The following is a 13,907-nucleotide window of genomic DNA, read 5'->3' on the forward strand; positions in this document are numbered from 1 at the left end:
TTCTCTGCCTTGCCTGCTCTATGCTGTTCTGTAGAGTAGGGCTATTAGAGTATCTGTCTTTCCTTTTTTTATCGGTTATCTTGCTCAGCTGCTTTAGTGCTAATGGCACTGCAGGAGTCCACTGCTGACGACTGTTAGGCTGTCAGTCTGTGGGTGCGAGCGCAAATAACGGTTCCTCCGCCCTTGGCTGTGGGTGGGGGACTCTCTTGGTTTTTTTGGGGGGGGGAATGTGGGGCACGCCACTGGCCGCTGCTCTAGTCTGTGTTTTTTTGTGTGTGTAGTTTTGTCTTCTGGGTGTGTGTGGTGCTTCGTGTTACTTTTTGTGTTTGGGGATTTAGTGTAGTGCTTAGTGTAATTTTTTTGGTGTGTGTCTCTAATCTCCCCATGGCTGGGAAGTGTGCTGAATCTGCTGACGGAGGAAAAGCAAGTGGATGTGTGGAGCACTCAAAAAGAGCTCCTCCCTGAGCTATGCTGCTGCCCATACTGTTTCAATGAACGTTAAGTACGCATTAGGCGTCCGTTTCGTTCATAGCGGCAGTTTGGGCAGTGGTTTAGCACAGGGAGGAGCTCTTTTTGTGTGCTCCTCTCTTCTTTAATGGTTTTTTTTCTTGTGACTACCATGGGCTGGTGTGAGTAAAGTGGGTTTGGGCAGTTGGTTGGGCGGGAGTCCGACACGCAGGGGCGACGTGCAAATGTTTAATGGTGGGGGGTGGGGAAGGTGATCCTGGACAGCTGGGAGGGCGGGTGAGTGTTTTTGGCTTCGCTGCCAACTCGGCCAGCGTTCCTGTCTTCCGTTTAGTGTTCTGGTCCTCCTGTTTTCAAAGCATTCCCCGCTCCTTTTTTTCCTCTTTTTACTTTTGTTGTTGTTTTCTCCGCCGCCATTGGCCCTGGTTTTTTTGGTTCTGCTGGGGCCGAGTTTCTCCCCTTCGTTGCTGCTCATGGCAGAGGCCGCCTCGCTCAGTTTCCCCCTCCTCCGCTTCTCCGGCTTCTCATGGCTGCCGGGTGCTGGGTGTTCTTGTCTCCCTCTGGCTCCGCGCATGCCCAAAAGGTCCGAGCGAGGCACGGACACACGCTTGGTGTCTGTCCACGGACGGACACCAAGCCTTTTATTAGATAGGATGATCAGACTGATTTTCCACCAGGAAGAAGTTGGACTGATAATGTAAGGAAACTGAATATACTGGTTTCTATGGAATATAATAGAAGAGAGTAATCTTTTTGTATGCACAAAAAGTGTTTGACTGCAGAGAGTGAGACACTCTCAAGAAAGCTTTGAAAGTATTTGGAATGTGTAATACATTGTTGCACTGGATTTGTAAGTCTATATGGGTCCTTTAATTAAAATGTTTAACATAAATTAAAGCTGAAGAAAGACAACAGAATAGGGTGAGAAATAAGCACTTTAAATTAGGGATGTATGCCAATAATACAACATTAACCTATCTAGTCCTACTTTGAAAGAGTCTCAAATTGTCAGAGTACAAACTATACAAAAATGTAGAACATATTGCATATGCTTAGTTTTTACCAGTGATTTTTCTTGTGGCTTGTTTTATAAAGAGAAGATTGAAGAATAACAAAAATCTTTATTTCAGCCATCAGCACCAGGATTCAAATATGGGCAGATTTTTAAAATAAATACAAGGAAGTTTGAATATCAAACTGAATCTAGTTCCATATTCTTGTGTTGGAAGTAAGAACATAAAGTCTTTTGTCTGCTAAAAAAGGTGATTCAAAACATATGAATAGAATGTTAAGTCCTCATTTCCCACACAGGTGGCGGGTCTGATCATTTGGATACTACAATTTTAATCTTGATTCTTTTGATTTTAAGGATTTATTTACTAGTTCAATTCTCTCTTTTAGCAGAGTAGCTTTTTCAACACTTTTGTGAGCTTGAATATTCTTCAGCAAGAAGTGAGTGAGGAAAAGCTTCAAGCCTTCATATAGCATTCCCAGCTTGGGATTGTCAGCCAACCTAAAATAAAATACACAGAATTATGAATTTAAATGTTCCATTTTTTGTGCTAAGGAAATATTACATCATCATCATTATCATTATCATTATTATTATTATTATTAATTCGATTTCTATACCACCCTTCCAAAAATGGCTCAGGGCGGTTTACAAAGAGAGATAACAAACGAATAAGATGGCTCCCTGTCCCCAAAGGGCTCACATTCTAAAAGGAAACATAAGACACACACCAGCAACAGTCACTGGAAGTACTGTGCTGGGGGTGGATAGGGCCAGTTACTCTCTCCCTGCTAAATAAAGAGAATCACCACGGTAAAAGGTGCCTCTTTGCCCAGTTAGCAGGGGTAATTTAAAAGTATGATCAGTGAATGAAATAGAGATTTACTAGAAATTGTGGGAAATGGCTTATCTAGCTCAGATATAACTATCAGCTAATCATATTCAAGTTCTCAAGCAGAACGGAGATACTTCAGTTCCAAGTTACAGCTTGTAGCCAGAGGAACATAGGAAACTGCCTTATACCGAATCAGACCACTGGTCCATTTAGTTCAGTATCGTCTACACCAGTGTTTCGCAACAGGTTTGGAGTCATGGACTGGTACATTCTTCATGCACAGTTTCCCAGACCAGCAGTTAGTAAAGGGGTCGCCTCCCTTGCCGCCACCCCTATCCCCAGTGATGTCATGTGCAAAGGGGGCGGCGGTCCAGGGTCCACGAAGCCCAGGCAAGCTCTCCAGAGCTCATTTCTAGGCAGGCAGCCCTCACTGCTGGATACCGTTCATTTTGCTTCCTCAAAATGAACATTATCCAGCAGTGAGGGCTGCCTGGAAATAAGCTTCAGCGAGCTCCTGGTGGCGGCTCCTGCCAGCACAAAATTGTTTTTTTGGGGGGTCATTTTTATGAGTGATGCCTCACAGACTGGTACCCAGCACCTCACGGACCGGCGGTTGAGAAACACTGGTCTACACAGGCTGGCAGCAGCTTCTCCAAGGTTGCAGGCAGAAGTCTCTCTCAGCCCTATCTTGGAGATGCCAGGGAGGGAACTTGGGAGCTTCTGCATGGAGGAGGCAATGGTAAACCCCTCCTGTATTCTACCAAAGACAACCACAGGGCTCTGTGGTCACCAGGAGCTGACACCGACTCGACGGCACACTTTACGTTTACCACAAGACCAGCTCTCCTCCCACAGACAAGCTGGTTCATCACAGTAAATTAATGGAAAACAAGCAAAGCCCCTTTTTGGCTGTTAAGCCACCATTTTGCAAATGCAGCCCAGAACCCCTGCTCAAATGACTTACTTTCCAAAGATGTGAATGAGCTCTTCTGGGTCTGTTGTTAGGAATAGTACAGATAGCACTTGTCGTAAGAAGTGGACTTTTGGCTTGTCTAGTTCACTGAATTCAATTACCTAGTTAAAAGGCAATAAAATGTCAAGATTTAAAAGCAAAAACTCTTAAGATACTGTTAAGCTAATAAGCTGTCTTTAAAAATGCGAATCTTATTAATATTATGTAAATCAGAGGGTAGACAGAAAGTAGATCGGGATCTACTGGTAGAATTATAGCAGATCTATAATTGTTTTGAAATTGTTTTGCAGCAACAACCAAAAAGCCTTTTCCTCTAAGTTCAGGTGCTGGGATCAAGAAAGTGAGGGGAAAACCAGGAGTGGATTTTTGTGTGAAATGACTATGAACAGAGTTTTGGTACTGAAAATCAACTCCTGGGCTGAACGTGTGTACAGAGGCATATTTAAATCAAAGTGTATTTCTGCCCAAGTCACTATTCATTATCTGGCTCCAGCTGATGGACCTCAGAGTTCTGGTGAAAAACAAAATAGATTCCACAAGGCTGAAGCCTGCTCACACCTGAGATGAATTACTCTTCAAAAAATATAAATATATATAAGTCAAAAGAACCAACCTCATTTATCTGCATATACAATTACAGTTAAAGTTTAATTGTGACACTAATACAAAAGCACTGATCAGTCTCACTACTTTATTTTTATTATTTATTTACTTGTCAAATCAACAGAGAGGAGAAATAATTTCCATGAGAAATGAAATGATCGACAGTGACTTGCCCCAAAAATGCAATACAGGAAACACAAGCATCTCTTTTGAGAACCTTTCCTTTTGTTTGTTTGTTTGTTTGGTTTCTGGTCTTGGACTGAGATATATTTAACCTAATCTTTGAGAATCTAGTCCCTAGACATACATTCTGGAGACTTTGAATTCAACAGATTCCCTAGCATTTTTATACACCACGGCTGGCAGTGATTCAGTTAGTCAATGGGTATTTCCTTAAAGATTAGACGATTCTCTCTACCATTTAAGAAATCAGCCAGATGGAACACAACCTCTGGACAGGTCCCAGACTTAGTCTGGATTAAGTACTATTGAAATGTCTGACATGGTCTGGATCCTACCCATTATTTATTTTAAAAAGAGCAGACAATAAATGAGCTACAGCTTTCAGCAATGCTCTTAGCAAACAAAATCTGAAACTTTCCAGGTCAGGTCTCCTTTTCCATTCTCTCTTAAATTAAGCTACAGAAACAATTGCTTGCCTAAAATGTAAAGCTATTATAATCTAGGGATGTGCACGGAAATCTTCGGCGCCGGCGGGGGTAGCGCTTTAAGGGCGGGGGAGGGTGTACTCACCCCTCCCGCCGCATTTCCCCCGCCGGCGTGTTGTTTTTTTTAAGCCCCTCGGGGTGGCAGCGTTCCTCCCCGCTGCCCCGTTTTCCCCGTTGGCTGGAAGTGGCCAGAAGTCGTGAGTGTGCGTGCGCCCGTCGTGTGCGCACACGCAACAGGCGCATGCGCACTTGCGACCTCCGGCCACTTCCGGCCGACGGGGAAAACGGGGCGGCGTGGAGGAACGCTGCCGCCCCGAGGGGCTTAAAAACAACAACACGCCAGTGGGGGAAATGCAGCGGGAGGGGTGAGTACACCCTCCCCCGCCCTTAAAGCGTTACCCCCGCCGGCACCGAAACCGCCCCCAGCGCCGAAACGTTTCGGAGGCCTTCATAATGGCCTCCGAAATGTTTCGGGCACATGCCTATTATAATCTGGTCTATGCAACACCCTGATGGATACAAATGAGAAGAAAAGGGATAAACCTATATTTGTGCCTCAAGTTATGAACGAGTCATGTAAATCAATCAAAGCAAACTGATTGATTGATTGAATTGATTTGTACACCAGCCCAAACTTCTGTCTCTGGGCAGTTTACAGCAACATAAACAAATCAAAACAGAAATTAAAACCTTAAAACAATTTAAAACCACAAGTCTAGTTAAAAAGCTTGAGTGAATAAATGTGTCTTTAGAGAATTTTTAAAAAGTTGTCAGAGATGGGGAGGCTCATTCTCCCCAGCAACATAACCATGAGGGAGCAAAACTCCACTGCCCCTCACTAAGTCTTTCTGCACGCACTTCTCTCCAACAACGATTACCCTTCTTGTTCCCAGAATTCCCAGCAACCGCTCTATAGGTCCCACCCAGATGGTGTACTGATTGGCTGCTCTGGAGTTCACTAGCCTGTCAGTCGAGACAAGGGTTCACTCCCTGTTAAGTCTTTAGAGGGAGGGGAGGCTGATCACTACAGTACCACTGTTAGGAGGTTGTTTATCTCAAGTAACACATGCCGGAGCCGACAGAAAGCACCTCTGGCCACTGCCTCAATTTGAGACAACAGGGAGAGATTTGGATCCAGAATCATTCCCAGAATGCATAGCTGTCCCTTCTGGGGAAGTGTGATCCCACTGAGAACCAGCAGATTAAAACTGTCTCCTGAGTTCCCACCATGAAACAATAAGTACCTCCTTCTTATCTGAATTCAGTCTCCGTTTGTTATCTCTCATCTAGCTAATCACTGCCTCCAGGCAGGCATTTAGGGAGGTTATGCCTTCTCCTGATGATGATGACATGGAGAAATAGATTTGGGTGTCATCAGCATACTGATAACACCCTGCATCAAATCTCCTGATGATCTCTCCCAGTGGTTTCATGTAGATGTTAAAAAAAAGCATTGAATGTAATATGATGCCTTTGGGGACACCATATAAAAGTTCATGTTTTGAAGAATAGTCTCCAAGTGACATCATCTGGAATCTGCCTGAGAGATAGGAGCAGAACCACTGCAAAGCAGTGTTTCCCACTCCCAACCATTGTTCCCGCTAAGGTGTGCACATGTGCATGCGCACACAAGTTTTAAAATGTCTGTTCAGTTAGTCGTTGATCCCACTCAGGTTGAATCAAGAAAGCCTCATTCTGACTACATGTGTGCACACACTGCCCTGATACTGCCACCCAGAACAAAATTCATTCCATGCATAGAGGAAAAAATTAGAGTGAACATTGCTCCCCAATACCCTCAGACGCTCTAGAAGGATACCATGGTTGATAGTATTGAAAGCCGCAGAGAGATCCAAAAGGATGAACCAAGTCGCACTCCCTTTGTCAATTCCCCATTGGAGATTACCCATCAGGCTGACCAAAGCAGTCTCCAACCCACAGCCCACCTGAAAACCAGTTTGAAATGGGTTCGAAGATAATCAGTTTGTCTGGAGTTGGGAGGCCACCACTCTCTCAATTACCTTGCTCAGCCATGGAAAATTGGAAGACAGGCCTATAGTTGCTTAACTCTGAGGGATCCAATGCAGGCTTCTACAGAAGACGTCTAAGGACTGCCTCCTTAAGACAAGACTGGCCCCTCTTATAATATCTAGCAGGCCTTCTACAACGTCCCCCCTGCGAGACAGTATAAGCCATGTCGAACAACGGTCAAGAGGTGATAGGCGGCACTGTTCCAAACAGCTTATCAGGAGTCACAAACGGAAACTGATCTAGCCTAACCACATAAGAGGAGTTACTGGACACATCCACATTAGACTCTGCCATAATTGTAGGGTCTGAATCTAAGTTGGCACGAATACGACAGATTTTATCAAAAAAGAACCCATTAAAAGTGTCACAGCGGGTAACTGATGGTTCCAAATTCTGATTCAAGGGAGGAGGGTGATGTATTAGCCGTCTCACAACCCTAAATAACTCCACCGAACATGAGCTTGTGGAGGCAATGTGGGCAGAAAAGAATCATTTATTTGCCGCACATATTGCCTGAGCATAGGTCTTCAAACGTGCTCTATGTTGTAATCCGTTGGATTTGAGTAGTCTTTCTCCACTTGTGCTCCAGTCGTCTACCTTGCCACTTCAGCTCCTATAGTTATAATACCAAGGGCCAAATTTTGAAGCCCCTCAAATTAAACATCAAAGCACAAACATATTGTAAAAAAGCTTTAAAAGGAGATGTAAAAGTACAATAATATTTTGCAAATTCAGTTCTGCTGACCTTGAACACAGAGAGGGAGACGGATTTAGTCTTTAACAGATGAGCCAAGAGATTAACCAAGTTTGAGAAAGCAGTAGTGGACAGGTTTTCCAGATCTCTGATTTTGTCCCACATGCTGAACTGGAATGTCATCTAAACAACAAAGTAAGAGAAAAAGTTTATTCTTAAATCATTTTTCAAGAACTATAGTCGGTGTCTTCATTTAAGCCTCCAAGGACTTGTTCCAGCAGTACAGCACACATTTTGATTTGCTAAGAGATGCCAAGATGACAAACCTCTGACTTTGGTTGGCAACTATTTTTAGAAACAAGCCACTCTGAGGGAGGCATGGGTGGAGAGCCAAGACCCCAATCCCAAGTGAACTGCCAGCAAGTCCAGCCACTGTCCCCACCCAAATGGAAAGGGGGACCACTGCCTAATTTACACTGGTCTAGAATTCCATTCCATTTTTCAGGAGGTAAGCAGGCAGAAACAGAGCAGAATACACCTGCAAGAGGATTATTCCCTCTATTCCACATTCAGTCTTTTCCTACTTCACAGTTGTTGCAAGAAAGTGAGAAAGTTGGCAGCTGGAGGCAGGCAGTAACCCTGCTGGGTACACAACCTGCAAGCCCCTGCACTGATCACTCTTAACCTGGTCCCCCAATAAGCACAAAAGGACAGTGTTTGAAGAGGCAACGGTTGTCCTTATGATGCGTGGCAGGCCAGGTTAAAGAGTACTCAAACGCAGCGTCCACAAGTACAAGAACCCCGAACAGGGCTTATCTCTCTTACTAAAATGTACAATTGTGGATTGACTTAAGCACTGGAGCACCTATTCTCAGAATTTGTATTCTGGGTAGCTGGCTTTTCCTACTTTCAATAAATAGGAAAACTAATTTGGAACAGGTTTGCCAGGAATTGCTCAGTAGTTTGAAACTGACACACTGCAACATTACTACAGTTTATACACTGCACTGTGTCACTTTCAAATTACCACAAAATTACAAATTAGTCTCCTAAAAAGGGAAATATCACATACAGGGAACAGGTTCGCTTTGACCCAAGACTTCTGACATTTTGTGAGTTTACAGTAAGCTAATACGAAACATGCTATAACTCACCCCATGTTCACTCTGAAGATGTCATTACTGTACGGACAATTACAATTAGAGTCCAATATGGAGGTCATATGATGATTTGAAGTGGCTTTGTATGAAATCAGTTCATTGACCTATTTACCCTAGTGCCATATAGTCCAGGCCTTGACAAATTTCCTTTGGCTCTAGGAGCCAGCCCCCCAAATCTAGGAGCTAGACAGTGGACACTTGACAAAATCAGCTTTGTGACAGATATTGTGGGGTGGGGTGGGGAAGGTGCTATTCTTCACCCCCTTTTCACATTTACTTAGAACAGAGACAGGGTGCCTGGGACAAAGAGAGATTTTTATCAAATAACTCTACCTCTTTCATATCCCGGTCTGAGTCCCATGGTTAAAATGTCTAGACGTCATGGATCCCTAGCTCCTGAGATTCGTCAAGCCCTGGTCTAGCCCAACCGACAGTGGCCCAGGCAGATGCCTTTCCAGCCTGGCTACCTGAAATCCTTCTAATTGAAGACATCACATTAAACAGAGACCTTCTGCATGTAAAGCATGTGCTCTGTCACTGAGGTATGGCTTCTTCTTAGACAAGACTTTTTTTGGCTTTATAAATGATGTTAAAGAACTGAAGTCATTTTTCCTGAAGCAGATTCTCCACACAAATGTAGCTATTATCTTTAGAAACCACATATTTTAGTTACATTATTTTTGCATTTGACAAAATCACTTTCATTCCCAGAAACATCTCTATTCAAATGGTGCAACCCGTAAAGAGGAAGGGCCAGTTCTCAGCTTACCTGGAATCGCCTTTCATATTCACAGAATTTGGCAGACAAGAACGCATAGAAGGGGTTATAAGTCTTCTCCTGCAGACAACAGTCTACGAGGACATGGACAATCTCTCTCTCCTGCTGATCTTTAAGTCTAAGCCTAAAACATAAATTGTCATTATGCAAAAACAATTTCTTGAACTTTTAAGCTAAATCATCATAAAATAGTTCCTGCCAACCCACAAACCACCAGGAGCAAATACTCTCTTGACTTGAGCAATCCATTAAGCTTCAAGTTACAATAGTGTAGGCCAAGCTGGAATCTTGATTGCAGCATATTGCTGTGCAATGCTAACAAAAATGCATCAGTGAAAGCATATCGGGCATTTCTAGAAAGGAAAGCTTTCTTAATTGAGTGCTCTGCACAGTACAGTATATCATTTGAATTATTTTACATTACTGGGAGGAGTAAAACAGTTGTTAGAAAGAACAGTGATAGTTAAATTCTGCCCATTTTTTTTAATGTTATAGATTCAAAGGAATGGAGGAAAATGAATCCCTTTATCAGAGATTTTGTAGCCTTCAACCTCCAGTCTACCAAGTCAACCTTATAATGCACAAGGAATCAAGAAGTTGCTACCTGAGAGTGTGTAGTGACTGAAGAGCAAACTAATCTCTTAATTTTTCTAACTCCTGAGAGTGTTGGGAGTTTAGACTGGGAACCAACCTAATTACAAAATATAATCAGCATTAATGAGTTCCCACTGGCTGTCTCAGCAGAAAGTCTGGCAAGACTGAATTGTCTTCTTGCTTGTATAGCTGGCCCACATAGAGGAAGATTAAGACACATTGGCAGGGAATGGTCTTAACTTGTGCTGTACCTGTTCTGTCAAATAAGTCTGATTTAGCTTCCAGAGCTGTCAGATGCTTGGCAGCACTAAAGCCAATTAAAATGAAAAATGCTTAATATTATAATGCAGAGAGTGTCAACTGCATAATTTGCATCGTTTCAAGACAAAGTTTTCATCTGTAGCTTCTAAGTCCGCGATGAACTGCCTGCCTGCGATGTCCCAGTTCTGCTAAAATGCAGCACCTGTTTTAACTTTGTAGTAAGGCATGCTTCAGTGAAGCCAATGGAAGAACAATGTGTAACTTGAAACAAATAATGCCACTGACAGCCCCGCAAAACATTATTAGCCAAAGTGATGCAAACAGTTTATAGATCTAGATTCTGAGAATTAACAGAGGGGAGAGAGTATATGTCAAAATGCCTACTCCGTGTATCTCCTCGGTAGTATTTGTAGTGGTTATCTGACAAAATACTGGTTCTAACCAATACAGCAGTGGCCTACGATCTTATGCTATAGCTTCAGACAGTGGTACAATGCACTTGTAAGAGAGGCCTATCATTAATAAGTCTTCTGCCATTGTTGAGACCTTTTTTTTAAATAAAGCAATTGGCAAGGGTCTACCAGGATGATGAACTATATCTCCTGACTAATTTAATGCTTTTAATTGTAGTTTGATTATGTTTGTATTGTATGTTAATTTAATTTTGATAGTGCATTGGGGGGCTTTTTAAAGCTAGAGCAGTGGAACCTAAACACGTTTTATGAATAAATAAGACAATATTTCAATGTGATTTCAATGCTCACTTTGGAACGCACTTGTCTGGTGCTGCTCAGGAGTTCATAGCAGCCATGACATCTATGGGCCTATTCCAATTAGTCCTAGAACCTACATATGTTGTTGGTCACATGCTGGATTTGGACTTTTGCTTAAATTAGGGGTGTTCCATGGGTGGGGTCTTCTGTAGGGATGTGCACGAACCGGTTCGGAGGCCATGTTGGAGGCCTCCGAACTGGTTCGGAACCGGACCGGTCCAGCGGTCCGCCATTGAGGGGGGGTCTACCTTTAAGGGCGGGGGGTAGTACTTACCCCTCCCGCCGCTCTTCCCCCTCCGGCGCTGCATTTAAACTCGAAGTTTTGGGGGCGGCAGCGTTCCTCCCTGCCGCCGTCGTTCCCTGGAAGTCTCGGAAAGATGAGTATGCATGGCCGTGTGCATGCGTAATTGTCTTTCCGAGACTTCCGGGCAACAACGGGGGCAGGGGCAGCAGGGAGGAACGCGGCCGCCCCCAAAACTTTGAGTTTAAATGCAGCGCCGGAGGGGGAAGAGCGGTGGGAGGGGTAAGTACTACCCCCCGCCCTTAAAGGTAGACCCCCCTCAGTGCCGGACCGTGCCGCGGCGGTTCCGTGCACACCACTAGTCTTCTGTAGTTCCATTGTTGTGACCAGTTCCTGGTTAAGGTTGATCTCACAGTCACGTCTGACCCCTACAAGGGTGGAGGACCGATTAGAATGGTCCACCCAAGGAGGCTGTTGGATCCAGTAGGATCCCGAAGGGCCTTGGAGGGTTTTGGAGTTAGTTCCGCCACTGATTCTGTCGATGCCCTGGTGGATACCTGGAATAGTGAACTTAACAGGGCAGCAGACACAATCGTTCCTAAGCATCCTTCCAACCTGCTTCAAAATTAGCTCCATGGTATACAGAAGAGCTATGGGAGCTGAAGCAGCAAGGTAGATGACTGGAGTGCAAATGGAGGAGGACTCATCTTGTATTTGATAAGACACAACATAGAGCCCATTTGTGGCAATACATGGGCAGCAAGGGAGCGATTTTATTCTGTGCATATTGTGTCTGCAAGTTCTCGTCCAGCAGAACTGTTCCAGATTGTTAGGGGTTTAACTCAAGCTCCTTCTGTTTCAAATCTGTTTCCAGATACAACGTCTCACTGTGAGGCATTCAATGAGTTATTTGCAGATAAAATTTCTTGCCTTTGGGCTGATCTGGACTCCAGTATTTCTGCAGGGCTAGTTAGGGAGGTGTCCAACAATCCTTCTTGCAAGATGAGATTGAATCAGTTTCAGTTTGTGACTCCTGAGTATGTGGACGAGCTGCTTGGAGTGGTATAGCCTACCACCTGTTCTTTGGATCTTTGCCCAACATGGTTGATTTCATCTTGCAGGGAAGTTGCAGGGAGCTGGCCTAGTTGATATAATTAATACCTCACTGAGGCAGGGCAAGATGCCACCTTGTTTGAAGAAGATAATGGTTAGACTCGTTTTTAAGAAGCCCACTCTGGATGCCCTGGTGATGGATAATTATAGGACAGTCTCCAACCTCCCATGGTTGGGTAAGATGATTCAGATGGTGGTGGCTGATAATCTCCAAGGAGTCTTGGAGGAAATCAATTATCTAGACCCATTTCACACTGGCTTTAGGGAGGGCTATGGGACTGGCACCGATATATGACTTTCACCAGGGAATTGACAGAGGGATTATTATTATCATCGTTATTATTATTGTTATTATTCTCCTCTCACTAGCTTTCGATGCCATCGACCATGATATCCTTCTGGAATGCCTGATGGATTTGGGGATAGGAGGCACTGTTTTGCAGTGATTCTGCTTCTACATCTTGGGTATATTTCAGATTATGGTGCTTGGTGACAGTTTATCTTCAAAACGGGAGCTGCTATACGGAGTCCCTAAGGGCTCCATTCTGTCACCAATGCTTTTTAACATCTACATGAAACAGCTAGGAAAAGTCATAAGGGGAACTGGTGCTGGGTGTTATCAATATGTTGACGACACTCAAATCTATTTCTCTGTCATCAATATCAGGAAATGGTATTAGCTCCTTAAATGCCTGCCTACAGGCAGTAATGGGATGGATGAGGGATAATAAAATGAAGCTGAATCCAAGCAAGAAGGAGGTGCTCATTGTTTGAGGGTCATAACCTGCAAGACAGGATACAATTTCCTGTTCTGGATGAAGTTACAATCCCCACAAAAAACAAAAACAACCCCCCCCCCCCGCAAAAAACCCCCATGTTCATAGCTTGGGAGTGCTCTTGGATCTGGGTCTTACCCTGGTGCCTCAGGCTGTGGCCAAAAGAGCTTTTTAACCAGCTACGATTGATTCAAAAACTCCACCCGGTCCTTGAGGAGAATGACTTGAAAACAGTGGTACATCAGCTGGTAACCTCCAGGTTGTACTACTGCAATGTGCTCTATGTAGAGCTGTCTTGTATGTAGTTCAGAAATTTCAGTTAGTTCAAATGCAGCAGCTAGATTGATCTCTGGGGTATCACAGAGAGAACCTCATTAAGCATGTTCTTAAACAGTTGCACTGGCTGTCAATATGTTTCTTGGCAAAGTACAAAGTGCTGGTTATTACCTTTAAGGCCCTGAGTGGCTTAGGCCCAGGTTACCTGAGAGAGCACCGTTCTCTACAAGATCCTCACCGTTCATTAAGGTAATCAGGAGGGATCCATCTTCAGGAGCCACGAGTTCATTTGGTGGTGACCTGGGATTGGGCCTTCTCAGTTGTCATCCTAGGTTGTGTTCCCCGTGGATATAAGAGGATTATCTTCCTTGGAGACCTTTAGGAGAGCCTTAAACACGTATCTTTTTAGCCTGGCTTTTTATGATGTCTAGTTTCAATTTTAATCTAGTTTAAATGGGTTTTTAAAAAATAATATGTTTTAATATGTGTTTTTATTTTGATTTAAACCACCATGAGCCACTTTAGGAAGAGCGGTATATAAATTGAATAAAATATTCCATTGTGGGAATTTTAGTTCATAGGTACCATCCGGACTAGTCACAGGAGCCTGCCTTATACAGAGTCAGACCACTGGTCCATCTAGCTTAGTTTTAT

At 43.7% G+C, this 13,907-nt stretch overlaps 1 protein-coding gene across 1 annotated transcript in view; it reads right to left on the bottom strand.

The window, feature by feature from the left end:
- Positions 1-1,566: 1,566 nt before the first annotated feature.
- NOM1 (nucleolar protein with MIF4G domain 1) overlaps positions 1,567-13,907 on the bottom strand; it is a 28,079-nt gene continuing 15,738 nt past the window's right edge. Inside the window, exons 8-11 of the mRNA XM_053264745.1 lie at positions 9,211-9,343; positions 7,333-7,464; positions 3,277-3,386; positions 1,567-1,978 (exon numbers count right to left, since the gene is read on the bottom strand). Of these exons, the coding sequence (XP_053120720.1) occupies positions 1,801-1,978; positions 3,277-3,386; positions 7,333-7,464; positions 9,211-9,343 (553 nt within the window). The 3' untranslated portion in view covers positions 1,567-1,800. The remainder of the gene's footprint in view (positions 1,979-3,276; positions 3,387-7,332; positions 7,465-9,210; positions 9,344-13,907) is intronic.

This window comes from Hemicordylus capensis, chromosome 6 (genome assembly GCF_027244095.1).
Source record: "Hemicordylus capensis ecotype Gifberg chromosome 6, rHemCap1.1.pri, whole genome shotgun sequence".
Classification (NCBI taxonomy): Eukaryota; Metazoa; Chordata; class Lepidosauria; order Squamata; family Cordylidae; genus Hemicordylus; species Hemicordylus capensis.